The sequence below is a fragment of the Nyctereutes procyonoides genome, unplaced genomic scaffold (assembly GCF_905146905.1).
Source record: "Nyctereutes procyonoides isolate TBG_1078 unplaced genomic scaffold, NYPRO_anot_genome, whole genome shotgun sequence".
Taxonomy (NCBI): Eukaryota; Metazoa; Chordata; class Mammalia; order Carnivora; family Canidae; genus Nyctereutes; species Nyctereutes procyonoides.
The window spans coordinates 70,788,051-70,814,542 of NW_026575135.1; the positions used below are offsets into that span (position 1 = coordinate 70,788,051).

Genomic DNA, 26,492 nt, shown 5'->3' on the forward strand with positions numbered 1-26,492 from the left:
GCCTCTGGGAAATGTAGTCTCAGCACGCCGCTGCCAGGCATCCCGAGGGAAGGGCGAGGCCCTGTCTGCGCAGGCGCGCGATGTCACTTTCTCTGCCCGGCGCAGGAGCTGGCGCTCGCCGCCGCTTCGCCCTCTGGGAAGTGGAGTCGGGGAAACCGAGGGGTTGCCCCCCTCCGGCTCAAGGGTATTCGGCTCCCCGGCTCCCCGGGCAACGCGCAAGCGCAGTTCCGACCCGGGCTGCCGACTCCAGCTCATTGTGTTTCGCCTGCGATGTGGCGGTTGCGGTTCCTCGCTACAGGCAGGGGTTCCTCGAAGGGCAATCCGGTGGTGACCAGGCACGGTGGCCATAGCCGCGTTGGGAGCGCGGGGCGGCCGTGGGGTGATCGGGCCCGGGGGCGGGGTGGGGGAAGGGCGGAGGGAGCGAAGGCCGGGTGGGCAAGGGTCGTACGGTGCGTCCTGGAGGACGCTGATCGGATGCCGCAAACTTCCCGGAACGTACGGTTGCGGTTTGATTCGAAAGAGGAAAAGGCGAGGATGGCCAGGTGCGGGCTGTTGGTGTTAGGGTCCGAATCTGCAAGTGCATGTGGAGGAGGATGCGTCCGGGCCTCTGCGTGTCTCGGAGGAGCCGGGAAGCGGGTGCTCGCTCCGGAGGTGGATGCCCCGGGCTGTGTCTGAGCCGTGTCTGTAGACCAGGCCGAGTCCGCGCGGCAGCAGCTCCCGCGGGGACCCAGCCGGGGGCCGAAGGGTGGGTAGGATGGATGAGACCCCTGACCCCTCCCCACCACCCAGCCACTCTAATGCAAGGCCTCTCTGGCTCTTTGTCACCCAGACTGGGCCCCTGAGCGGGGAGAGGCCTTGACAAGCGAAGGGCCAGCGTTCTGAGCTTGCCTTTGGAGGAGGAAGAAGACCATCCTTCCTCTCCACTTCTTCCACTCCCCTAACAGGCAGGAGAGAAACTTCTGTTGAGACCTGTCAGGGTAATATAAGGACAAAGGTCGGAGGGCAGCTAGAGAGCCTGAGATCTGGGCTGAAGGGTGCTTTCTGCAAGGAAAAGCCACCCTATGTAAGATACAGAAGGAAAGATGTGGAGGATTTGACGCAGACGCTGGGGGAAGATGTGGGGGCCCAGCATGGCTGCATAGGAAGGGAATCCCTTTGCAGGGGAGGCCTGCACACTCTCCTTAGAAGCACCTAGGGACTAAGACTCAGCTTCTTCCCAGTAGTGGAGGACCTCCAGGATGTGAATGCTCGCAGCCTCACTGTGGACTGCTCTGGGATCTGTTTTAACTCATTTGTCCTTATAACAGGTGTGTAGAGGTTTCTAGCCCAAGTCCTGCTCTGCTAGACCTGGAAAGGGCTTATCAGAAAAGAAATGGCTGTCCAGCACCTGCCAACCATGGTCCAGGTGAGTGGGGAGTTGCTGCGGGGTCCCCCCACCCACCCACCCAAATTGCCTTAAAAGTTTTGAATGTAGAGGTTTGAAGAGTGGTTTTTTGTTGTTGTTGTTGTTGTTGTTGTTTTTACCCTGACCAAGAGCTTTTCTCTCAATCCAGGCTCAGTTGGAGGCCTGACCCCATTACTCCTTTCTCTCTGGCCACCATGATGGGCTCATCCTCATGGGTGAGGGAGCTAAGTAATGTGCTCAAGGTCACATAAATGACACCCCTGGAACCCACGTTGATCCGAAATGGTAACCTACACACTCTCCACTAGCAAGTAACAGTAGGGGTTCAGAGTAGTAAAGGTAATACCTATACCTAACATGGGAGTTGAGAGAAGAGAGAAATTGGAAGACTTTCTTGGGGAGCTGGGACTCTTCTTTTTTAATGACGTGTGGTTTTTCATAAAAGCATTCAAAAGATACATTTTCAATTTCTGTAAATTACTAAAAGCACTTTGAGCAGTGCCAGCCTTTTTAGAATAAGGATATGGACTCCACGTTGAAGGAGATAGCCTTCACTTGAATGTATACATTCTGATGAATTGGGTAAAATTATTCTAATTCCTTCACATGTCAGCCTGTCCAAGGCAGGAAACTGTGGCAGAAAATACTAGAAGAGATGAGCAGATGGTGGAAGGTGCCATGTTCCAGGCCAGGCATTGTACACCAGATGCTCACCCACCTCCTTCTGGTTTAACTTCTCCCTTGACGCCTCTGACACCACTGTTTCTCAAAGCCTGACTCCACAGTGCCAATCCACTGTCACATTTCTCATCCCTGACTTACTTCAATTCATTGTTGGTGTCACACAATTTATTTCATGTTTACAGGCTGTTTTAATTTGGTTGTCATTCAGCAGACCTGTACTAGGAATGTAAAGTGTGTAGGGTATTATGATATGCTGGTGATAAAAAGGGAAACAGTGGTCCCTGAAAAATTGATTCATGGGTTCAATCCAACAAGTGTTTCTTGGTTGCCTACTTTGTGCAAAGCTCTGGGTATAGGTATCAAAAACCTAACTCAGACTACCTTAAGCAAAGCAGGCCTTTATTGGAAGGATAATTGGGGGTGCCTGGGGTGCTCAGTCTGTTAAGTGTCTGCCTTCGGCTCAGGTCACGATCCCAGGGTCCTGGGATTGAGCCCTGAGTTGGGCTCCCTGCTCAGTGGAGAGCCTGCTTCTCGCTCTGCCTCTTCCCCTCCACACCCCTCCACTCATGCTCTCTCTCTAACTCTGCTCTTTTCTATCAAATAAATAATTTTTTTTTAAAAAAAAAAGGAAGGATAATTGGGCTTTCTCCCAAATATTTCTGCTAAGGCAAAGAGGCAAGGACTTTGGATAGGGAGGTGGGGTGGGTGGTCTGTCTGTCTCTCTGTCTCTACATATATATAATCTAAAAGTCCTTTCTTTTGGACCTTTGGCTTTCTTCTCTGAGCTTCTGCTTCATTCATTCTCAGGGCACACCAGCTCTCTTGGCTTCTCAGCCAAGAGTTTCCAAGGAAGGCACTAGTTGTGATCAGCGGTGACAAGGTCATATTGTCCAGAGTGACTATTTCTGTGGGAACCATGTTTGTGTTGAGAGTGGGCAGGTGAGCAGCTGAAGATATGCAGGAGTTGCTAAGCAGCAAGCAGTAGGTGCTAGTATGTGGGCCATGTTCTCCAAAACATGTGGGGAAGACAAGAAATGTGGAAATACTCCATAGCTTCTTAGAGTTAACAGTCCCGTGGGGGAACCCAAAAGTAAATGAGAACTCACAATGAAGTGGGGCCATACTTGGTTGAGCCTGAGAAAGGAGTTGAGGCAGGCTGTGCCCAGGAGATAAGGTGGAGGCTGAAGCCTGGGTAGGATTTGGTCATGGGGTGGGGCGGGAGTGGAGGCAGGGCTGGGCAGGACAATGGGAGAAAATGTGCAGGGCACAATGAACAGCAAGTTAGAAGTCTCAGTGCTGAGGAAGCATATCTTCTCCGTAATACGTGTTTATTCAAAGGAAGAAGCAAAGTCTGATAAAAACTTGGCCCCTACGACCCCCTGGGATTTGCTTATGTTGTCATGGAACACCAGCCTGCTCTGTGCTAACAGTCCCGCACATCTCCCCCGGCTCCTGAGGACTGCCAGGCTCAGCAGTTCCTGGAGAGCCATGGGAGTGGGTGGCCGCAGGTCACCAGGGACCGGTTTGCTGTTACAGGAATCCGTGACCTTCAAGGACGTTGTGGTGCTCTTCACCCGGGACGAGTGGGCACAGCTGAACCCCATTCAGCGGGCCCTTTACAGAGATGTGATGCTGGAGAACTACAGCAACCTAGTCTCCCTGGGTAAGCTGGGGAGGGACCCCCAAAGGCTTATCTTCCCATTTGGAGATCTTTGTGTGACTCTTATAAACTCTTAAACTGGTCCCATGCAGCAGACTGGGCTGGGGATGGCCTGATCAAGGATGTTATCATCTGGGCTCCTGCATGCCTACCCCCCTGGTGTCCTGAGTACGTGACCCCTTTGGAGTCTACGTCCAGATGCTCTGAAGGTAACTAGGTTCAGTCCTTTCTCCGTTTCAGCAGGTAGAAGGACTTGCAAACAGATTGTCTTTCTTCCTCCTGGGAACTCATCTGGCCCTTGGCCTTCCTATCAGGTCACTTTTTTCAGGAGGTCCTGAGGCCCAGGTCTCCTGTTTGCAATGATTTTATTGCTGGTATGAATAGACATTGTCCATTTTTCCCCTCAAAAACAGGACTCTTAGGACCCCAACCAGATGCATTTTCCCAGCTGGGAAAAGAAGAAGAATGGATGCTGGAGGACACATCAGGAGGCTTCTGTGTTGGTAAGAGCCCCATGTGTGGGAGTCATCGGGAGGAGCTCCACAAATGCTCCAGGCCTTAGACTGAGAAACAAGATCTTTTCACTCTTCGTTCACCCCAAAATCTAGTTGCCACATTTGGTCCCGTGTGCATGTGGGCTTTCCTCTCCATGAATTTTCTTCCTCCTCCTTCAGCATAGACTAATGTCTCCACTATAATCTGGGCAGCTCCCACCATGCCATGTTCGCATGTCCTTTTGTCTCATTGAGCATCTAACAGTGCAGTCTCTGCTCATTGTCTTCTCATGAGGAGGACCCGCGCCAGGTTACACACAACAGGTACATGTACTTTTTTTTTTTTTAAGATTTTATTTATTTATTCATGAGAGACAGAGAGAGACAGAGACAGAGACAGAGAGGCAGAGACACAGGCAGAGGGAGAAGCAGGCTCCATGCAGGAAGCCCAATGTGGGACTCCATCCCGGGACTCCAAGATCACACCCTGAGCCGAAAGCAGGCGCCAAACCGCTGAGCCACCCAGGGATCCCCCGGTTACACACAACAGGATGTGATGGGCCCGCTAACCATCTGCCTTCTGAGGCATTCCTTCCAGCTAAACATTACACACTTCTTCACTTGCCTTCATTTTTGCTCATTCATGTGATCCATTTAATTATTTTCTGACTGTTCTCAGTACCATGCTGTGCTGGAAGCACCATGAGAGTGCAGCCAGGTTTATACTTTCCCGAATCACTCATCTGGTACCTAGTAGGTGGCCTACACTTGGAGCCAGAGGATACAGAGAACATACAGTTTAATGGTTGTAACTTGTCTCGAGGAGCCCTTTGGGTGTCTGGTAGCTTAAGAGCGGGAGCAGGGGTGCCTCTCCCCTTGGTCCTGAATATTCTAGAGAGCATATTGCCTTAACCAAGACATGATATTTCACTTTGAGCTAGCATTTTGTAAGCTGGAAAGTTTTTTCTTTTAAAGGTTTTATTTATTTGAGAGAGAGAGCACATCAGGGGGAGTGGCAGGCAAAGGGAGAGGGGAGGGAGACGTAGACTCCTCTCTGAGCAGGGAGCCCGACACAGAGCTGGATCCCAAGACCCCAAGATCATGACCCGAGCTGATGCAGATGCTTAACTGACTGAGCGACACAGACACCCCTGGAAAATATATTTTGAAAACCTTTTGGTACTCATTTTTCATCCAGGTAAAACAGGCAGGGATTCATATCCTATGATAAATAACTCTATACCCAGAATGTCTAGGACCCAATCTGTTATAGAATTTGAATGTCTGAACTCTAAAATTCAGTTATCCAAAAAAAAAAAAAAAGTCTTCTAACTTTCCCCAATAGCATTCAGAATTTTTATGTTCTGTGATAACCAAGCTAAGGCATTTTGAGTATTTCATTCTGTATTATAAAAACAGTGTTCTAACAAAAGCAGGGGAAGAGGAATAAAACAAAAGAAATTCATCCACCGTCCTGCCACTCTTCCATAACATCATCATCCATTCCTCCATTGCTCAATTGCTCATCATCATTCCCACTAGTTCTTTATTGCCCGTGGGTGGAGGGAATATGAAGATGAAGAAGGAGCTTTATACCTGGAAGCAATCTGATAGGTGTGGGTAATGACCTGAATGACCAGGTGGTCATGGTTCAGGCCCTCCCAGGTGCCTTTCCCAGCCCTCAGCGTCTAGCACCTTGCATTCCTGAGTTGCCTGGAAAGCCCAAACCTTGAGTCGATTCTTGAGGGTGATCAGTAGTTATAATATGCTTACCAATAAAGTTTTATAGCTGTTTCTCTCATCTGTTGAAGATCTATTTTTACTTTGGAATAGAGCCATCTACTTTTTTGTTCTTTAGTCAGAAATTACTGCTGTAGAGAAATGGTAGTTATTTCCAAATATTTTTGCCCTCTTCTCACTCTCCAATGATCATTTGTTAGATCCTTTTTAGTTTTGGTTTTTATCTTATTTCTGTTTCATTTCCTAATGACTGACAAGGACTTCAAAAAAACATCTCTAGAACTTCTCTGCAATTGCACCCAGTGACCCTCAGTTTAGAATAGACACTTATTTTCAGACATAGAAAGAAAAAGTCCTTCTGATAGGTTTTCTCTTCTCTGGATCATGTGCTAGCAGAAGGAGAAGGGAGTTGGCTGTTGAGCGTCTGTGGACCATCACCGTGCTGAGTGTTTTCTGAGGAAATTTATGTGAACTGCCCCATTCAGCTCTTACAACCTGTGAGGCAAGTCACATCAACCCCACATAAGGAAAACCTGGCCTCCGCATGGTTAGCTCATTTGGACAGATTTAATGTTGCTATCTCCTGGCAAGTCAGGATTGGGGTATAGCCAGCAATGAAACTCATCTGACCCTCAAGATTCATTTTCTCTCCTCCTCCAAAATAGCTTCAATCACCTAGAAAATCGTTTACTCAGTAAACCTACAGAAAACCATAATCTGAGTCATGTGCTAATAACTTACATTTCATCTGTGTTTATTAACCTGCTGAGGTTTCTTTCTGTTACATCGGTTATACATTTTACTAATTAGCTTTAAACTGTTGGATTTTGGGTTTGGCTTTTTGTTTTTTGTTTTTTTGGTTTTTTGCCATGAAGTGTATTCATTTGCAACTGGGCATAGCATTCATCTACAGTTTTAACACTTTATATTGTGTCCTCTTGTCATTTCCAATTGTATCTGCTTTTTTGTCTCCCTCTTAAATTTGTTGGGAATTTTTTTCAGAGAACCAGCTCTCATTTACTATTACAGGTTGCAATTTTATTTTTACACTTGTAGTCATTTCCTTGTACTTTTTTAAAAAGATTTTATCTATTCATGAGAGACACAGGAAGAGAAGCAGAGACATAGGCAGAGGGAGAAGTAGGCTCCCTTCAGGGAGCCTGATGTGGAACTCAATCCCACAACCCTGGGATCACAACCTGAGCTGAAGGCAGATGCTCAACCACAGAGCCACCCAGGTGTCCATCCTTGTTTTACTTTAAAATAAACATATATTGATGCCTGTATGTTCTGTATACAGAAGAGAATATATGGTATTTTCTGATGGTTTGCAGAGTTAAGGAAACAGCACCCATACCCCACTGTCCAGCTGAAGAAACAAAACATAGGGGCACCTGTGGAGTCCGTTGCGCCCTGCTTCACTGCCCCTGCCTCCTTTCAATGCCAGCCAAAGCCACCAGCTTAAATTTTACACCAGCAGCCCCACGATGCTCTACATGGTTTTACCACATCCATAGCTCTGAGCAATCATGTTCAGTTTTGCACACTTCAAAGTCTGATATATATATTGTACAGTAGATGCCTTTCCACAAGTTGTATGTTTTAAACCCTCATTGAGAAGCGTAGCTCTGCAGTTTGACACTTCCTCAGTGGTGATACCTTACTTTATCTGTTCTGTTGCTGGTAGATCTGTAGGATGTTTCCAGACTTTGCTGTTTTGAATAACTCTGACTTAATATTCTTATACACGTTTCCTCATATACATGGACCTTCTTTGGGAGTATTTTTGAGTGTATTCATAGGTATAGGGTATATGCTGTGTCAGCTCCACTGGATTTTCCCGGACTACCAATTAATTGTTCCGAATTATACCAATAGTCAATGCAGGTTCTTGTTACTTTACATTCTTGCCCAAATTGGGAACTCTTAGACTTTTAAAAATTCTCCCAGTCCCATTTCTGTGATATGGTATCTCACTGTGGTTTTAATTTATATTTCCTTGTTAGTAATGAACTTGAACATCTTCTTGTGTTCTGGGACTTTGGTGTTCATATTCATTGCCCATTTTTCTATTACAGTTTACCTTTCTCTTATTCCTTTATAAAGAGTCCTATGTATCCAGGAATCAAGTATTTTATCAGGTAATATGTGTGTCACCCCCAAGTTTATCTTCTCTCTTTCTTTATTAATGGAAATTCTTTTTTTTTTAAAGATTTTATTTATTTATTAATGAGAGACACAGAAAGAGAGAGGCAGAGACACAGGCAGAGGGAGAAGCGGGCCCCTTGCAGAGAGCCCTATGTGGGACTCAGTCCTGGCACTCTGGGATCACGACCTGAGCTGAAGGCGGATACTCAACTGATGAGCCACCCAGGTGTCCCACTAATGGAAGTTCTTTTTTTTTTTTTTTAACTTTTATTTATTTATGATAGTCACACACACACACACAGAGAGAGAGAGAGAGAGAGAGAGAGAGAGAGAGAGAGAGAGAGGCAGAGACACAGGCAGAGGGAGAAGCAGGCTCCATGCACCGGGAACCCGACATGGGATTCGATCCCGGGTCTCCAGGATCGCGCCCTGGGCCAAAGGCAGGCGCCAAACTGCTGCACCACCCAGGGATCCCTAATGGAAGTTCTTAATTAATGAAATAAAATCTATCAATCTTTTGCCTTTATGATTTTTATCTTCATGCTGTGTCATGTTTAAATGATCCTTTCTACCCTTTGATCCGTGAGGGAAGGACTTGGTCCTCCTTGTCCTGTATCCTCAGCACACTGGGGCCCAACACATATTTATTGAATAGAAGCATGAATTTCTAATAGTTAACTTTTGTCTTTTTTTTTTTTTTCTGTAAAACTTTATCAGGGGTTTGGTCATTTTTTTTTTAAGATTTTATTTATTTAAAAAAAAGATTTTATTTATTTATAAAAGAGAGAGCACAGAGGGAGAGGGAGAAGCAGACTCCCTGCTGAGCAGATAGCTCTGCCATTGGGCTTGATCCCAGGATCCTGAGATCATGACCCGAGCCAAAGGTAGATGCTTAACTGACAGCCATCTAGGCATCCCAGAGACTTTCTTTTTAAGTAGCCTAACAAGGGACTTGAACTCACAACCCTGAGATAAGAGTTGGCTACTTAACTCCAGGCACCCCTTTAATAAACTTTTTAATGAATGTTTGACTCTGCTGATCCTTTTTATTTTATCTTGATCTAGTTCATTGACTTTTTCTTTTTACACTTCATTTCTTTCCTTTGATGGTTTTGGAGTTTATTCTGTTCTTTTTTATTGAGTATTAAGTTTTACCACAGTGATACATGCATTTCGTGAAACTACTTTGTTTATTACAAAAAAAAAAAAAAGAGTGGCCTCATTGTCCTCCCTTTTCCCTGTTCTCCCTTCTGGAGAGGTAGCCACTTTTCTTTTCGCTGACTATTTGATGTATTTGCTTACAGATAATGATGTTTCTGTTATCCCTAACCTAAGAGTTCCCTTAGACCTCTTTGTAGTCAGTCCCTGGCCCCACCCCTAGCACCAGGCAACCCAGATTTTATAGGAACAGAACCACACAGCACATACCTTTCTGTGACTGACTTCTATCACTTGGCACAGCATCTTTGAGACGCCTCCTTGCCATTTCACGTGTCAGAAGCTTTTTGTTATTGCCAAATTAGCATCCTGCCCTATGGAGATAGCCCTATTTGTTCAACCATCTTTATGGAGCACTTGGGCTATTTTCAGGTTTTGGCTAAAGCTGCTATGAACATTCCGGTACAAGGCATCGTGTGGATATATTTTAGTTCAGATGCTCTTTGTGGACCTATGTTTTCACTAAGGCATGTTCCCAAAAAGCAGAAATCCCAGGTTGTATTCTAGTTGTGTGTTTAAACCGGGAAAGTGTTTGCAGAGAACGTGAGGTCCAGGTGTTGCTTACCGGCCAGGGTAGGACTCTGGCACCATGCAGCTGAGCATCAGAGCAGCAGCTGTGGGAGGGCCCTGTCCCTCTTTGCTCCCAGTCCTAGGGGCAATGCTGCCTGTCTTTCACAATCCAGTATGTCGGGCATGGATTACTTTGTAGATGCCCTTCATCAGTAACTTTACACATCTGATGAGAGATTTATTGTGACTGGATGTTGCAGTTTTCTCAAGTGCTTTTCCAAATCCTTAAGGTGCTGCAGTGGTTGATCAATTACATTGATTGGTTTTAAAATATCAAGTCAAATTTGCACTTCTGGAAAAAACCCAACTTAGTTTTGATTTACTGTTTCTAGAATATTCCTGGATTAGATTTGCTAACATTTTGTTGAGAATTATTCCATCTGTGTACATGAGGGCTATGTTAGTCTGATCTGTTCCTTGTAGTATCTTTGGTTTTGGTATCAGAGTAATGTTAGCCTCAAAAGATGAATTTGTGGACAGTTCCCCTTCTCATTTTTGGGAAAATTTGTATAGAATTAGTATTATTTCTTCATTAAGTGCTTGGTCAACCCAGTGACAGTTTCTGGGCCAAGAATTTTCCTCATGGGAAGGTATTAAACTGCAAATTCAGCTTCACAGCTTCTCTTCAGTGGTCCACAAATTATAGCTGCCTCAGCCTTCCCAAACCCTGAGTCCTGTCAACCTCAGTTCACAGAGCCTCCTGGGCTCTGTTGGTCCTTGTGCTGTGACCTGGACACGGTCCCTAGGGACTAAATCCCTTGTCTGTTTACTTTCCTCCAGGGATCTCCCATCTTTCCCTGTCATTTGTCGGTTACCCAGAAAGTTGTTGCTTTCTCTCTCTTTTTTTTCCCTAATTTTCTAAATGTTTTAGAGTGGGAATTCTCAGAGTTTTCAAATTCTGCCATCATTTTTAATTTCCAGGGACTCTTGTTCCTCAGGATATCACTTTATTTATAAGTTCTTATTCACATTTTATAGTTAAGGTTTCTACCTTGAAAGAGAAATGACTTACAAAAACATTTTTCTTCTCCCTTTGAAAGCTCTGTGGTCTCAAATTTTCTTTTTGATTCTGTTGGTATCTCTTTCCAGTTAGAAGCTTTCCTCAGCTATCTGGTAGTCTCCGATTGTCTGCCCAGATAAACAGTAGGAGGACCATGGTCCTCCTTTTTCTTTCCAAAAGGAACTCTATGTGGGTAAGTGGGGCTTGAGTCTTTAACACGGCTCTCCTGCTGCTCGCTGCCCTGGTGTCTTCTTCGGTCTGGAGCACCTTTGATTTACTCTCTCTGAGAGGGAGAGAGGAAGAGGGAAATCCCTGAGCTCCTCCGAGTTGGGGAAGGGTCGTGGAGGCCTAAAAGCTTTGCAAACTGACCAATGCTCCATCATCCATTCCCCACTTCCTGATGTATCTGATGATGCCAGTTCCTGAAACTTCTTGTGATTTGGAAGTTAAACCCGATTAGTTCCTGGTCCCTCCCCAGGGATGACCTTTTGAGTACATTGTAAAGGGGGCTTGGATCATACTGCTTGCATGTCTTGTATGAAACCCTGAACTTATATAGGTTAAAACCATACTTTGTTTTTTTTAACATGAGACAATGCAGCCAGGGGTATTACTTCTTAATTCAGCCCACCCTGAAGAGACCTGGACCCTGGTAAGAGCAGATGCTGCATGCTCAGATCTTCAGTGGGGGTCCAGTCACTCCCAACCTCAGTTCATCTTCAGTGTGGGAAAACCTGCATTTGACTCCCCTCTTGATTGGATGAGTGTTCTCCTATAACACTAAACATTAAGAAGACAGATATTCTCTTTAATGTAGATAATGTGTTTTTATGATCACAATCAAGAAAAGGCTTTAATAAAATTATCCAGCAGCTGGTAGGAAAGAAAGCCAACAATTGGTTATTTTCATTGAGCCACAGTATCATTTTTGAAAGCCATCGGCCAGATTTTTTTAAGTAAAAATGTTTTGTAGTACTACTAGCCCAGAAAAACACACAAATTAGAAGTGTAAAACTCTACAAAGTTTTGCAGTGTAAATACCATATAACTGGCACCTATAACAAGAAATAGAATGTTACCAGCGTGTCAGAAACCTCCCATCCCCTCTATTTCTTTTGTTCTAAAGATAACTATTACCCTGAATGTAGCTTTGTTCTTGCCTGTTTTTGAAGTCTATGTAAATGGAATCCTACAGTATTCTTCTGTGTCTGGCTTCTTTCCTTCAATGGTATGTTTGAGATTCATCCATGTATAGCAAGAGTTGGTTCATTCTCACTGATATATTTCACTCTGTAAACCTACTGCCATTTCTACTTTCTTTTTTTTTTTTTAAGATTTTATTTATTTATTCATGAGAGAGACACAGAGAGAGGGAGGCAGAGACACAGGCAGAGGGAGAAGCAGGCTTTATGCAGGGAGCCCAATGCGGGACTTGATCCCAGGACTCCAGGATCACGCCCTGGGCTGACGGTGACGCTAAACCGCTAAGCCACCAGAGCTGCCCCCATTTCTACTTTGTACTGTTGCTAGACATTTGAATCATTTCTAGTTTGGAGCTTTTATGATGAAGGGTACTGCTTTGAACATTCCTTTACATCTTTTAGAAAATATACGTGTACATTTCTCTTGGGTACATGGCTAGGAGTACTGTGTTCATGAGTAGGCAAGCTTTAGTCGAGACTGCGAAGTAGTTTATCAAAGTGGGTATACCAGTCCATTCATCAACCAGCAGTATGTGAGAGTTTCATATCCTCCTGTAGACCTACTGTTACCATTTAAAATTTTTTTCTACCACTTTAGAGGATTTCTGGAATATCTGATTGTATTTCAACTTATGACTGATGAAATTGATCATCTTTGTTTTTAATCTTTACTATCCTCTTTTTTTTTAAGATTTATTTATTTATTTTAGAGAGAGAGAGCACAAGCGGGAAGGGCAAAGGGAGAAGGGGAGAGAATCTCAAGATAACTCTGTGCTGAGTGTGTGGCCTGACTCAGTGCTTAATCTCAAAACCCTGAGATCATGACCTGAGCCAAACCAAATGTCAGAGGCTAATCAACTGCACCACCCGGGCACCCCTAATATCCTCTTTTGTAAAGCACGTATAAGTCTTTCTCTTATTTTCTATATAGTTGTCTATTCTTTTCTTATTGATTTTTTTTCTTATTGATTGATAGGGTTGCATATTTATGATTTGAATCCTCAAATGTCGTGTGTGTGTATGTGTGTGTATTGCAAATGTTGTTTCCCACTTTGAATAATAATTTGATAAACAAGTTCTACATTTTTAAGATAGTCCAATTAATCAGGGTGTGGGTTTTTGTGGTTTTGTGTTTGCTCCTTGTGGTTAATGCTTTTTGTGTCCTTTGGAGGCTTTGGAGATCTTTGTTTACCTGTAGCAGCTTTATTCTTTTGTCTTTCATACTTCAGTCTGAAATCAACATGGAGGGGATCCCTGGGTGGCGCAGCGGTTTGACGCCTGCCTTTGGCCCAGGGCGCGATCCTGGAGACCCGGGATCGAATCCCACGTCTGGCTCCCGGTGCATGGAGCCTGCTTCTCCCCCTGCCTATGTCTGCCTCTCTCTCTCTCTCTCTGTGTGACTATCATAAATAAATTTAAAAAAAAAATGAAATCAACATGGAAAATATATTGTTCATTGTTTTTTATATGGATATCCAGATGACCCAAGATGGTTTACTGAAAAGACTGTCTTTCTCCCCCAGTATTGCACTATCTCCTTTGCCATACATATGGTGACTACATGTGCATGAATCTGATTCTGGATTCTATAATCTCTTGCATTGGTCTGTTGGTATATAGGTCTGTTTCTAGACTCTATTCTGTCTCTTTCTTTTTGTCTAATACAGTACTGTTTTAATTACTCTAACATAATGATGTAAGTCCTCCAGCTTTGTTTTTTTCTTTGCTTTTAGAATTTTTGAATTGACTTTTCAGTTTCCACAAAATTCCTGCTGGGATTTTAATAAGAATTGGTCTGAGTCTGTAGCTTAAGTGGGGAGAATTGGTAATATTCCATTCTGTGAACATGTTCTATCCCTATATTTATTTAGGTTTTCTTTATGATTTCTCTTAAATTTTTTGTCTCTTTACATATATACTTCCTACACATCTTTCATTGTATTTATTTCTGAGCATTTTTTGCTTTTGATTACAATTATAAATGTCTTTTGAAAGTTTTATTTTCCAATTATTTGTTACTGGTATACAGATAGACTATTGGTTTTTATATATTGATCTTATGTCCAGCAGCTTTACTAAATTTCCTTATGAATGCGAACCATATTGTAGAATAATTTGTTGTTTTATACAAATATAATCGTATTATCTGAGAATAATATTTTTAATAGTTTTTTTTTTTTTTATGATAGTCACAGAGAGAGAGAGAGAGGCAGAGACACAGGCAGAGGGAGAAGCAGGCTCCATGCACCGGGAGCCTGACGTGGGATTCGATCCCGGGTCTCCAGGATCGTGCCCTGGGCCAAAGGCAGGCGCCAAATCACTGCGCCACCCAGGGATCCCGAGAATAATATTTTTATTCTTTCTTTACCTTGTACTGATTAAGACTTCCAGTACAACAATAAATATGAATTGTAATAACGGGGTGCCTGGCTGCTTCAGTCAAAGAATATGTGTCTTGATCTCAGGGTCATGTATTTGAGCCCCACATTAGGTGTAGAGATTACTTACATAAATTTTTAAAAAATGAAAACAAATTGTGATAACAGACTTTTTCTCATTGCAGTCTCAGGGGAATGTTTTCAATATTTTACAATTAACTGTGATGTTTTGTGTAGGTTTTTTGTAGGTACTCTAGCAGATTAAGGACGTTATGTTCTACTCCTACTTTATGAGTTTTTATCATGACTAGGTATTGAATTGGGTCATGTGCCTTTTCAGCATCTATTGAAAGAATGATGTTATTTTTCCCCTGTATTTTGTTAATGTAGTGAATGGCATTGAGTGATTGAAATGTGAAAATAGTGTTGAATTTCAACTTATTTTTGATCCATTATCCTTTTTTATTCACTTTTTTATATTCCTTTTGCTGAATATTTCTTTTAGGAATTTTACATCTGTGTTTATGAGAAAGAATGGCCTGTGATTTTTTTTTTTTAATTATCCTCATCAGATTTCTGGCAGGTTATACTAACTTCATAAAACCAATTAAAAATGTTTGTTCTCTTCAGTTCTCTGAAAGAGCTTGTGTAATATTGGTGTTATTTTTTCATTGTGAGAAGGTTTTATTTTTATTTTTTTAAGATTTATATATTTATTTATTTGAGAGAGAGAGTATGTGCATGAGTGCAGGTGTAGGGAGTAAGAGGGGGAGAGAGAGAGAAAATCCTCAAGCAGACTCCCCACTGAGCAAAGAGCCCGATGTAGGGCTCGATCCCATGACCCGAAGATCATGACCTGAGCCAAAATCAAGTCTGCTACTTACCCTACTGAGCCTCTAGGTGCCCCTATGAGAAGGTTTTATTTTATTTTTTATTTTTTCCTATGAGAAGGTTTTAAATTGAAGATTCAGTTTATTTACTAGCTGTAGGACCATTCAATTTTTTTTTTTACCTTTCTAGGAATTTGAGCCATTTGTCTAAATGGCCAAACTTATTAGCATAGAGTTTCCACATTACATTATTGTTTTATAAGTCTCTGGAATCTATCCTGATGTCATCTTTATCATTATTGATATTAGTGATATATGCCTTCTCTCTGTTCTTGATTAGTCTGGCTAGAAGTCTGTCAATTTTTATTGAGTTATTATAATAAGAAAGTCTGTCAATTTTTATTGAGTTATTATAATAAGAAAGTTCTTTCTTTCCTTTGTGTTTCATTTACTATTTTTCTAATTTCTTAAGATACACATTTCCTTCTACAAATGGCTGTACCTGCATCCTATCAGTTTCATTTCATATTTTTATCATTTAAATTATTTCTAATTTTTGTTGTGATTTCTTTCATCTATCAGTTATTTAGAAATGTGTTGTTTAATTTAGAAATATCTGTGGATTTTTTCAGTATCTTTTTGGTATTTTGGTGTTCATTTCCAGCTTAATTCCACTGAGTTCAGAGAACATATTCTGAATGCTCGGAGTCATGTGAAATGTATCGTTTACAGCTCAATATGACATCAGTTTAGGTAAATGTTTTGTATACACTAATAATATGTACTTTGTCATTGTTGAGTATGCAGTTTTCAAGCCTATTTATTGAGTCAGATTTGTTTATCAGATTGTTAAGATCATCCCTGTTCTTTAAGATTTCATTTCTGAGTTACTGAGTTATCTTACTAGGATTGTTAAGATTTCTCTGTTTTTGCTCTTCATTTTCTCAGCTTCTACTTTATACATTGTGAAGTTATGTGCAAATGTAGATTTGTTACATGTTCCTGGAGAAATATCCCTTCTGTCAATATGAAATATCTGAAAGTCTATTTTTCTTATATTGTGAAGTTTGTCTGATACATACACCAGCTTTCTTGTGGTTAGTGCTTGAATGATAAATCCTTTTCTATGATTCTATGTCTATATTTTGGTATTTCTCTTCTAATAAACATTTAGTTGGATTTTAAAAAATCTAGTCTTACAATCTTAGTTTTTTTAAAAAAGATTTTATTTATTTATTTATTTATGAGAGGCACAGAGAGAGAGGCAGAGACACAGGCAGAGGGAGAAGCAGGCTCCCCACCGAGCAAGGGGCCTGATGTGGGACTTAATCCCAGAACCCCGGGATCATGCCCTGAGCCAAAGACAGATGTTCAACCGCTGAGCCACCCAGGCACTCCCAATCTTAGTTTTTAATCAGATATTTAAACCAGTTACTAATATATATGGGATTGGATGTCTGTTATCTTAGTATTTATTTTCTGTTTTACTCACCTACTTTAAATTATCTTTTGTCTTCCATTTTTCCTTATCTTGCTTTATTTTCATCCTTTATTGCTTGTTAATATATCTTCTGTAACTATTAGACTTTATTGCTAGTACCTTAAAATATTAACTCCATTTTCTTCTACCTTTCATGTTATGTTTTCTATGTATTTCATTACATAAATATTTCAACCTCCCAAGACCTAATTATTGTGTGCAATAATACTTAAATGTATTCACATATTTTCTTTTCCTTTTGTTTTTCATTCCTTCTTACATTTCCATGTTTCCACCTGGGATTTTCTTATGCCTAGACCATTCTTATCATTGTTTTTTTCTTTTTAAATATAGGTCTGTTGGTGACACAGTTTCTATTTGTATAGAACTGCCAATTTCGTATTCACTTTTTAAGGATATTTTCTTTCTGTTGAATTCTATTTGGCAATTATGTTCTTTTCAACACTTTCAATGTTATTTTGTTGTCCTCTGGTTTCCATTGTTTTTGTTGAAAAGACAGCTGTCAGTCTTTAAAAGTAATGCATTTTTTTCCTCTCAAGCAGCTGTCAAGATAAACTTAGGTTTTCAGTAGTTTTGTGCTTAGGTGGATTTTCTTTGTATTTCTCCTGCTTGAAATCTCTAGTGCTTCTCAAATTCATTTTTCAGCCTTTATTTTTTTTTCAAATAGCATTTTTGTCTTATTTGTTTCCTTCCTCCATCCCAGAACTCATCACACATATGTTCAGTCTCTTCATCATGTCTTCTATGTCTCCTTTTTAATTTTTTTCTGCAAGTCTTACCAGATGTTTTCTGCTTATGTGTTTTTCCAGGGCACTATTGCTCCCTTCTGCCATGTCCAATATACTATTAAATCTATCTGTTCAGTTCTTAATTTCAATTAGTATATTCTTTATATATTCTTCTATTCTTTCTAGAATTTTCATTTGATTCATTGGTTCCAATAATCTGTTGAAATTCTCATTTTTATTTGTTTTATTGAACATATTAATCACACTTATCTTAAAATCCATGTCTGATAACTTTGGTATCTGAGTTCTGTGGGTCTTTGTCTATTTTCTGTTTTTCCTCTTAACTTAATTTCTTAGTACTCTTGGTACATTTTGATTAAATCCCTGATACTGTATTTAAAGAAGTGAAGAAGCTCTAGGTGATGTTATATTCCTCCAAAGAAGATTTGCCTTTTCTTCTGGTGGATAGCTAGAATGCAAGGGAACCACCTTAATCTAGCCAAGGAAATGTTAGCGGGAGATAGGGTTATGGTGTTTATAAAGCTTTGCTTATCTCTTGTTTGTCCATGGTAGTAGGTTGTAGCCCTCCAGGAATGCCTACTGAGAGCTTTACATGTTTACTAAGATGACTACCTCCTTCTTTGGAAGATCCTGATCTCAGTTTTTAGCTCCATATTTTCATAAGACTAGAAAATTTTGAAATTCTGTTTAGCTTTGGTCTCTTGCCCTGCGAAGTTTTAGAATTCAGCAAATTCTATAAGGAAAAAAAAACAGTAAGTATTGGGATTACCTTTCTGTATTTCCCTTCTCTCTCAAATATTAGATTATCAGGTTGGCTTCAAGTGACATCTGATGCCTTTAGGCAGAATTTTTGTTTATCAATTAAGATTTTCCAGTTGTTTTCTGCAGGAATGTCAGCCAGAGCCTACTTTATCAGGTCCAGAAGTGACAGTCAGCCTTAAAGTGTTAAGATTTGGCAATCCTGGCGTTTAACTGACCATTCTTTGTTTTGAGCAACATTATTTGAGTTCACCACGATTTTACCCTTAAAATGCACCTGTTTAACTTTCTTTTCCAGATAAGTAAAGAGGTTTGTTAGTTTAGTTTTATTGATTATAGCTCTTTGTAGTTTTTCTGGAGTGTATAGGGGGAAAAAAGTTATGAGGGAGGCTTGTTCTTGATAGGATTTTCCAGTAATCTTTGCATCATTGCAAAGTGGTATCTAGCTCTTATTTCATTTCTTAATACAAGGCCTTAAATAGACTTAATGTAAAAGGCAGGCATTCACAACTATGTAGGAAAAACTAGTATACAGTCTAGAACTCTGCTTGTTAATACTGACATACTTCATTCTGTTGTGCTATGTGCAGATATGCATTTTTTACAAACTGAAGATTTGTGGCAACCTTGCATCAAGCAAGTCTGTTGGTGCCATTTTTCTGACAGTGTTGGCTCACTTTGTGTCTCTTTGTCACATTTTGGTAATTCTGGCAATGAAGTTGAAAACCTCTGGAAAGGATTCACTATTCTAGATGCCATTAAGAACATTCATAATTTATGGTCAGAGATCAAAATACCAATTTTAATAGGAGTTTGGAAGTTGATTCCAACTCCATCGATGACTTGGAGAGGGGTTCAAGACTTCAGTGGAGGAAATCACTGCAGATGTGGTAGAAAGAGCAAGAGAACTAGCATTAGAAGTGGACCCTTAAGAAATGACCAAATTGCTGCAAGCTTATGAGACAACTGGAACAAATGAGTTGCTTCTTACAGATGAGCAAAGACTGTGGTTTCTTGAGATGGAATCTACTCCTGGTGAGGATGCTGTGAAGGTTGTTGACACAACAACACAGGATTTAGAATACGACATAAAGTTAGTTGATAAAGCTGTGTCAGAGTTTGAGAGATTGACTCTAATTTTGAAAGAAGTTCTACTGTGGGTAAAATCCTGTCAAACAGAATCACATGCTACAGAGAAATCATGCATGAAAGGGAAATGTCTATCAATACAGTAAACTTCATTGTTATCTTATTTTAAGAAATTGTCACAGTCACCCCAACCTTCAGCAACCATCATTCAGCAGCCATCAACACTGAGGCAAGACCCTCCACCAGCCAAAAGGTTTCACTGAAAGCTTAGAGGCTGGTTAGCATCTTTTAGCAATAAAGTACTTTTTAATTGTGATATATACACTGTTTTTCTAGACATAATGCTATGCTACTTAATAGACTACAGTGTAGTATAAACATTACTTTTACATGCTCTGGGAAATCCAAAAAATAATTTGACTCACTTTGTTGCAATATTCACTTTATTGCAGCAGTCTGGAACTAAACCTGCAGTATCTCTGAGGTATGCCTGTACCGTGAAACCAAATGAGACAATTGTTGAGAAAGTACAGAATGTGTCTATGGGAAGAGAAAGTATTCTGTCAGGTAACACACGGGACCATGGCTCTTAGCCCAGTCGCAGAGTCCCATGTCTGGCGACTGGTATACAGCCCGGGGCCAGGGCCTCACCCTCTAAGATATACTGGGTATATCCAGGCAGATTGGCTGCTGTGTTTCTCATTTTCCGCCTTCACATACACATCCTTGAGGTGCGTTTTCCTCATATAGATGTTACATTATTCATAGAGGTTTAAAGACTTTACTTCCTTACCAGTACTAGGAGGTCCTCATTTTATTAGTAGATAACGAGTGTTTTATGCATCCTTCATAGTGGCTTTTTTACTACCCATCTGAATGCTAAAATGAGTCTATAAAACATAAAAATGTTGCTTTTAATAGTTATGGGAATTGAATTACTTTTCTACCAAGTGCTAACCACTAGTTTCCCTGGTTTCTTGAGGACACATCTAGGTTATTTTAAAGACCATACCACTAAAATAGACAAGGTACCTTTTTTCTAATCTATTAGTATAGTAGGGTCTGTGTAGGCTTTGGAGGCTTAGAAAGTCAGGCAACTCCTCTGTAATCACAAAGAAAATATTGTACTCAGGATTCCAACCCAGGCCTGTGGCTTCTTTACTCAAGCTCCCAAGCTATCCTGCTGCATACATTTTACATTAAGTCAACCCCTTCCTGCCACGTCCTCTGTTCACCTCTCTTCCCTTTCCTTTCTGATCATCACTTCAGGAAGCCTTCAAAACCATAGCCTCTTTGGTAGCATTATACACAGGCTCATCTTCTTACCCCAACTAGATAAAACAGATATGTTTATGTTTGTTGTCTTTCAGACTGGATGACAACACCTGTGAGTAAGAAATCTACTCCCAAGGTGGATATTCCTGACCAAGACGATAGTCACTGGAAATGTGATGGCCTATTGAAATGGCAGTATGGAGGCCAGGTGGCACTTGCTCACCAGAAAACCCCCTCTGTCTTCAGCGCTCAGGCAGGAGATGAACCTGGGAAGCACTACACTGTGGGCTCATCTTTTGTTCAGAGTCAGAGATTTCAATATAGCAAAAAAGCCTTCGAGTGTAGTGAGTGTGGAAAAGTCTTCACTAAGAGTTCAACCCTTAATAAACATCAGAAAGTCCATACTGAAAAACTTAATGCAAATCGGAAAACTGTTATTAAAGAGAAACGATATGAATGTAGAGAGTGTGGGAAAGCCTTTCATCAGAGTACACACCTCATCCATCACCAAAGAATTCACACTGGCGAGAAACCGTATGAATGTAAGGAATGTGGCAAGGCCTTCTCCGTGAGTTCCTCACTTACTTACCACCAGAAAATTCACACCGGAGAGAAACCTTTTGAATGCAACTTATGTGGAAAAGCTTTTATCCGAAACATACACCTTGCCCACCATCATAGAATACACACTGGAGAGAAGCCTTTTAAATGTAACATATGTGACAAAGCCTTTGTGTGCAGGGCACATCTTACCAAACACCAGAATATTCATAGTGGAGAGAAGCCCTATAAATGTAATGAATGTGGGAAAGCCTTTAATCAGAGCACAAGTTTTCTTCAGCATCAAAGAATTCACACTGGAGAGAAGCCCTTTGAATGTAACGAATGTGGGAAGGCCTTCAGGGTGAACTCTTCTCTTACTGAACATCAGAGAATTCATACTGGAGAGAAACCTTATAAGTGTAGTGAATGTGGGAAAGCTTTCAGGGATAATTCATCCTTTGCTCGACATCGGAAAATTCACACTGGAGAGAAACCGTACAGATGTGGTTTGTGTGAGAAAGCCTTTAGGGACCAATCAGCCCTAGCCCAACATCAGAGAATTCATACTGGGGAGAAACCTTATACATGTAATATATGTGAGAAAGCCTTCAGTGACCATTCAGCCCTCACTCAACATAAGAGAATCCACACTAGAGAAAAACCTTATAAATGTAAAATCTGTGGCAAAGCCTTTATTCGAAGCACACACCTTACTCAACATCAGAGGATTCACACAGGAGAGAAGCCCTATAAATGTAATAAATGTGGGAAAGCTTTCAACCAGACTGCAAACCTCATTCAGCATCAGAGACATCACATTGGAGAAAAGTGATAGGATTATAGTTTATATGGCAGAGCTTTGAGACTAAGTATGTTCATTATTGAATGTAAGAGTGTTCGTTCCAGAAAATAACCGTGAAAGCTTACCTGAAGATGGTCTTTTTATTTACTGAAAATCAACCTTCACGGTATTATGGGTTTGAGAATTTAAGAATGGCATGCATTCCTCCTAGTTCAGAACTGCCTCAATTTAATAGCAGTAATATTTAATTAGCCTAAATTATCAAGTATCATGACCAAAATGAAGCTTCATTAGCAAGATAGAAATAAGTTGATCAAATTTGCATTTTGACTCTTAAGAGAGATTGTAAAATTGTAAAAGATCAGATCAAGAAGCAAAGGAAGAAAAAAAGAAATTGGTCTATAAGCATTTCATTCACTTCTCTTATATAAGAGGGTTTCTACTTTTAATGGAACCCTTTGTTCTCGCCTTTCCCAGCATAAGGAAAGTGCAGTCACGCATGCATTGGCCCCAGAGTTAAATTATGTTTCCCACCTGTTTCAAACCATCTTGTCAGATCTCCCCGACTTACATGTCCACTGGCTGCTTACCTGTATTCTTCTGGGACAGCTCATTTGAATAGTGGGTCTCTTGATTTAGCACCTCCTAACCGGTGACCTCGTGTCACTTATTATCACCCCATTTTCCATTGGGGAATGTGGTGACCTAGCTTCATACACAGTCCGTGATTCTGGATGTAGCACCCAGACCCAACTTTCAGAACTCGAGACCCCCCCAGGAGGCAGAGGTCAATCAAGCTTCTTGAGTTACACAATTCCTCTGGGCCTCACCTCAACTCTGACACTGAGATGGTACCTTCAGGTAGGGGCTTAGTTTGTGTAGACATTACCTCCAATTATTCTGCTGTACTTCCCCACACACAGTGGTCAGGCCCGATCAGCTTCAGACGTGACAGTGCAACCACCTAGTGGTGTTCTAGGCCACCTCCACTTCTGTGACTTGCCATTTCCTAATGTGCAACTGACACAAGAAGTTAGAGCCCCAAAGCCAGTTCTCCATAACCCTGGCCCATTCTGTTTCCCTTGGGTGACTGTCCTCTGTGCCTATTGCACTAGAGTATATATTTGTTACCCCCCGGAATATGAACCGCTGTATCCTAGTCCCTGCCCTTTTGTGTCCAATTTCCTGAAAGTATCAACTGTGTTCACAGAAAAACAGCTTTGAATTTCTGCTTTTGCATTTAAAAGTAGGGATTTCCCTCGTCCTTCTGTGTTACCCCACTATTTAAAGACTGCCATTTTGAGAGTGGTGAGCTATCTGTGGGGTCATTCCATGGGTCAGGAGGTGGTCAAAAGCATTATGATGTTCTCTGGCAGGGCACTGTCCATGCTCAGAAGTTTTAGTAATACTCTGTTCCTGCAGGTATAGTTCCTTTTCCATCTTGGGTCCTTCATTGCTCTCAGTAGAAATCAGAGATAAATGTGTGCCTTCACACACACCACCTCTTCTAGCACTATCCCCTTCCCCACCACAAAGAATGGGGAGCCTGCAGTAGTGCAAACCGGAACATACCACATCATGAAAATGGCAGAGCAAGTTCAGCCGTTGCTCTGGGAAACGGAGTGGCAGGTCCTTGGTCTGTGGAGGTGTCCAAGTTGGGCAGCCCACTGGCCCCCCAGATACTGCACCTCGACTTCAAGTTACAGAAGAGAACAGTCTATTCTGGTGGCATCAGCGGACTCCAGGTTGAACACAGTTGGAAGCTTCTGGAAGCTCTGAAGCCTAAGTTCTCTAAATTCGGCTTCCATCAAATAAAGGCCACCAATGTGGGCAGGCATCTCCTGTGAGGTGATCAGCAGGTCATACTTTCTTCCCTATGAAGCTGCAGGAGGAGCAGCATTTTGCGGGGTGACTGGGAGCCCTTTGTAGGCTGGGCCAGCACATGCTCACCTACAGCCTCACAGGCCTAGCAGCCCCAGATGCCACAATATACTTCAAGATCTGCTCACTGCTACAGATCGCTGCCTTCAGAACTAACCCTATGGCCTGCCTGGTCCTAATAATCACCCTTACCTTGAATCCCTGTGGAACCCTGCTTGGCTGAGTTTATTGTTAACCAGTTTTTCTTGGGCACCTGCAGTTGAGCCATGGCCAAGACCTGCTGCCCTCTGAGAGCCTCCTTCATCCCAGTGATGGCCCCAGCAGCTGTTCCTGCATCAGGAGCAGTGCAGCTGAAAGGCCATCAATCTGGGACTCCTCCCTGCCCTGTCAGTGCACAGGGTTTCCAGCACCCTCATGACTACACCATATCAAGATAATGATATGGAGCCAGTCTCCCCCCCCCCACCTCATAGGGACCGAAGAGAGAGGAGCCAAAGGAGCAGACCTAGACCCCATCTCCCACATCAGAGCTCCCCTGGCCTCCTGTGGAATCAAACAGCCTGTGGGCAAACTCAGGGCAAGGGTTGGAGAAGAGGATTAGCACTTAGACTTTGTTAAATTCCTCAACTGTGGACTCCTGTGCACACCCCTGAAACTGCCAGGTCTTGGGGAAAAATAATTGCCCCCAGTTTCCCCTTACACATTCCTCTAATGCTCTCTTATCAGGTCTTCCCGTCTCCAACTGATAGATTTGGCACCTGGGTTCTCCCTCGCCACCTGAGTTAGCCTAGCTCTGACAGCAGTGTCTACCCAAGACCATCCCTTCCTCCATATTCAGCAACAGCTTTTAGAATGGCACCTTGACCCCCAGCAGACTGGGGCTTCACAGTTACTGTGCCTGAGCCCCAGAGTTTCAGAACAAGACAGTCCGAAACTGCATGCATCTTTGGTTGAGAAAACAATTTAATTCCCTTAAACATAAATTTCCTCTAAGTGCATCCCCTCCAGCTGTCTTCTTTCCTACCCCCTCTGCACTTTGCCCTCCCCTTCCTTCTAGCCAGCGAGGCGATGTGGACCATAAAACCCTCCTGCTCTACTGCAGTGGGAGGGGTCCCAGCTTCTGGCCCCACCTCCACTTCTGCTAAATATATTTTTGGTGATATTTTTACTTTTAGTATTTTTATACCAGTTTGTGAAGGGAAAGGAAAAAATACAAGGTTTGATTGTTTCCCGTCACTCATGAACTTCTCTTGGCGTGCTAATGACCATTCTCTGCTTGGGCCAGGATTTGGTCAGTTGGGCATATTCCTCCTCATTCTATGTGTTACCCTGTCTACCACTCATCACTATTCTTAAAATATTGTTGCCATAGAATAATCCATCAGTGTGTCTGAAAATAAATGAGAAAAGTTCAGTGCCCTCAGAGGTACAGGCTGAATTTGTGTTACCTGGTTATCTGTTAAGACGTGGCCAAAAGTAGTGTTTCCAAGTGTTTTTGTCTTTATATGGCCCTAGCTGCCCACAATGAGCATCCAAACCTACCTGGCTCCAGAAACCATAGTTCAGGCTGTGGAATATAAAGAGTTGTATCCCCAGTCGCTGGGGAAAGCAGTTAATATTTGAGGACATCCTTCAGGCCAGGTTCTGTTGTAAGCATGTATTAACTCAGTCCTCACAATTACATGAGACTGTCCCATCCCCACTTGAAAGTTGAACACAGAGGTTTAAAAACATTTCAGAAGTTGCACAGCTGGTAACATGCATGATTAGAGGACTTGACCCAAGCTGTGTAGCCCTAAGGCACACATGCCTACCTGCTGCACTCAGTTCCCTCCTTCGTGGACACATTCTAGTTCACCCTGCAGGACTGCTTGACTCCAGATGTTGGAGTGGGGCTGATCTGGCTATTCATGGATGGGAGGCGATTGCAGCAAGTCTCCAGTTGCATGGTTTTCCATACTCACTTCTTCCACAAAAAGACATTTCCTCTGCCCTGGGTTGGCAAGGTGTAAAGGGTCTGGGTGCTCCTCTAACCTGAGAGTATAAGAACTGTGGGTTCACAAACAACAGTCAGTCCTGGATAACTCGCGGGCACAGCCTGATAACCCATGGTGGGTCCTGGATGCAGGCCAAATGAGTAATTACTAGGAGCACGCTTCTGGAGGTGTTCCAAAAGCAGAAAGCCAAAGCTAGCAGCTAGAGAGCAATAGCTGTCGATAGTTTCTGCCAAGCATAGTACATACACAGAGGGTATGCACACATCTAGATACTGCTTTTATGGAACTTAAATATGGAAGGCAAGTATTGCAAAATGAAACCATTAATTAGCAAAATAAGTTTAGTTTGTGGGATGAGGACACACGTGGGGTACCACAAAAGAGAGCTATATAGATCATGTGGTTGCATCAGGCTTCACTAGAATTAATCAACAACAATCACAAAGCACAGTTGACTGAGACAGGGAAAGAGATTTGGACACACAGGCAGGAACTAGCTGGGGCTGGTTAAGTGCCTTTATTATTTTTTTAAGATTTTGTTTGAGAGAGAGAGAGAGAGAGAGCATG

General features: G+C 42.1%; 1 protein-coding gene across 2 annotated transcripts; it reads left to right on the top strand.

Annotated features, from left to right (window-relative positions):
• The first annotated feature begins 109 nt into the window (after positions 1-109).
• ZNF454 (zinc finger protein 454) lies at positions 110-25,302 on the top strand. Of its 2 annotated transcripts, XM_055301757.1 has the most exons (6): positions 110-335; positions 1,308-1,405; positions 3,626-3,752; positions 3,842-3,958; positions 4,163-4,252; positions 20,798-25,302. In XM_055301757.1, exons 2-6 carry the CDS (start codon positions 1,373-1,375, stop codon positions 22,075-22,077), a joined length of 1,647 nt encoding a protein of 548 aa, XP_055157732.1. In that variant the 5' UTR covers positions 110-335; positions 1,308-1,372; the 3' UTR covers positions 22,078-25,302. The 2 variants fall into 2 exon arrangements, with proteins under 2 accessions (XP_055157732.1, XP_055157733.1); XM_055301758.1 differs by lacking the exon at positions 3,842-3,958.
• Positions 25,303-26,492: the final 1,190 nt, after the last annotated feature.

Bases quoted from the DNA above. Each gene is read 5' to 3' on its own strand.
- ZNF454 (XM_055301757.1), top strand. From the start codon at position 1,373: ATGGCTGTCCAGCACCTGCCAACCATGGTCCAG. The intron at 1,406-3,625 runs GTGAGTGGGGAG...TTGCTGTTACAG, and splicing joins ACCTGCCAACCATGGTCCAG to GAATCCGTGACCTTCAAGGA. The intron at 3,959-4,162 runs GTAACTAGGTTC...CCTCAAAAACAG, and splicing joins TACGTCCAGATGCTCTGAAG to GACTCTTAGGACCCCAACCA.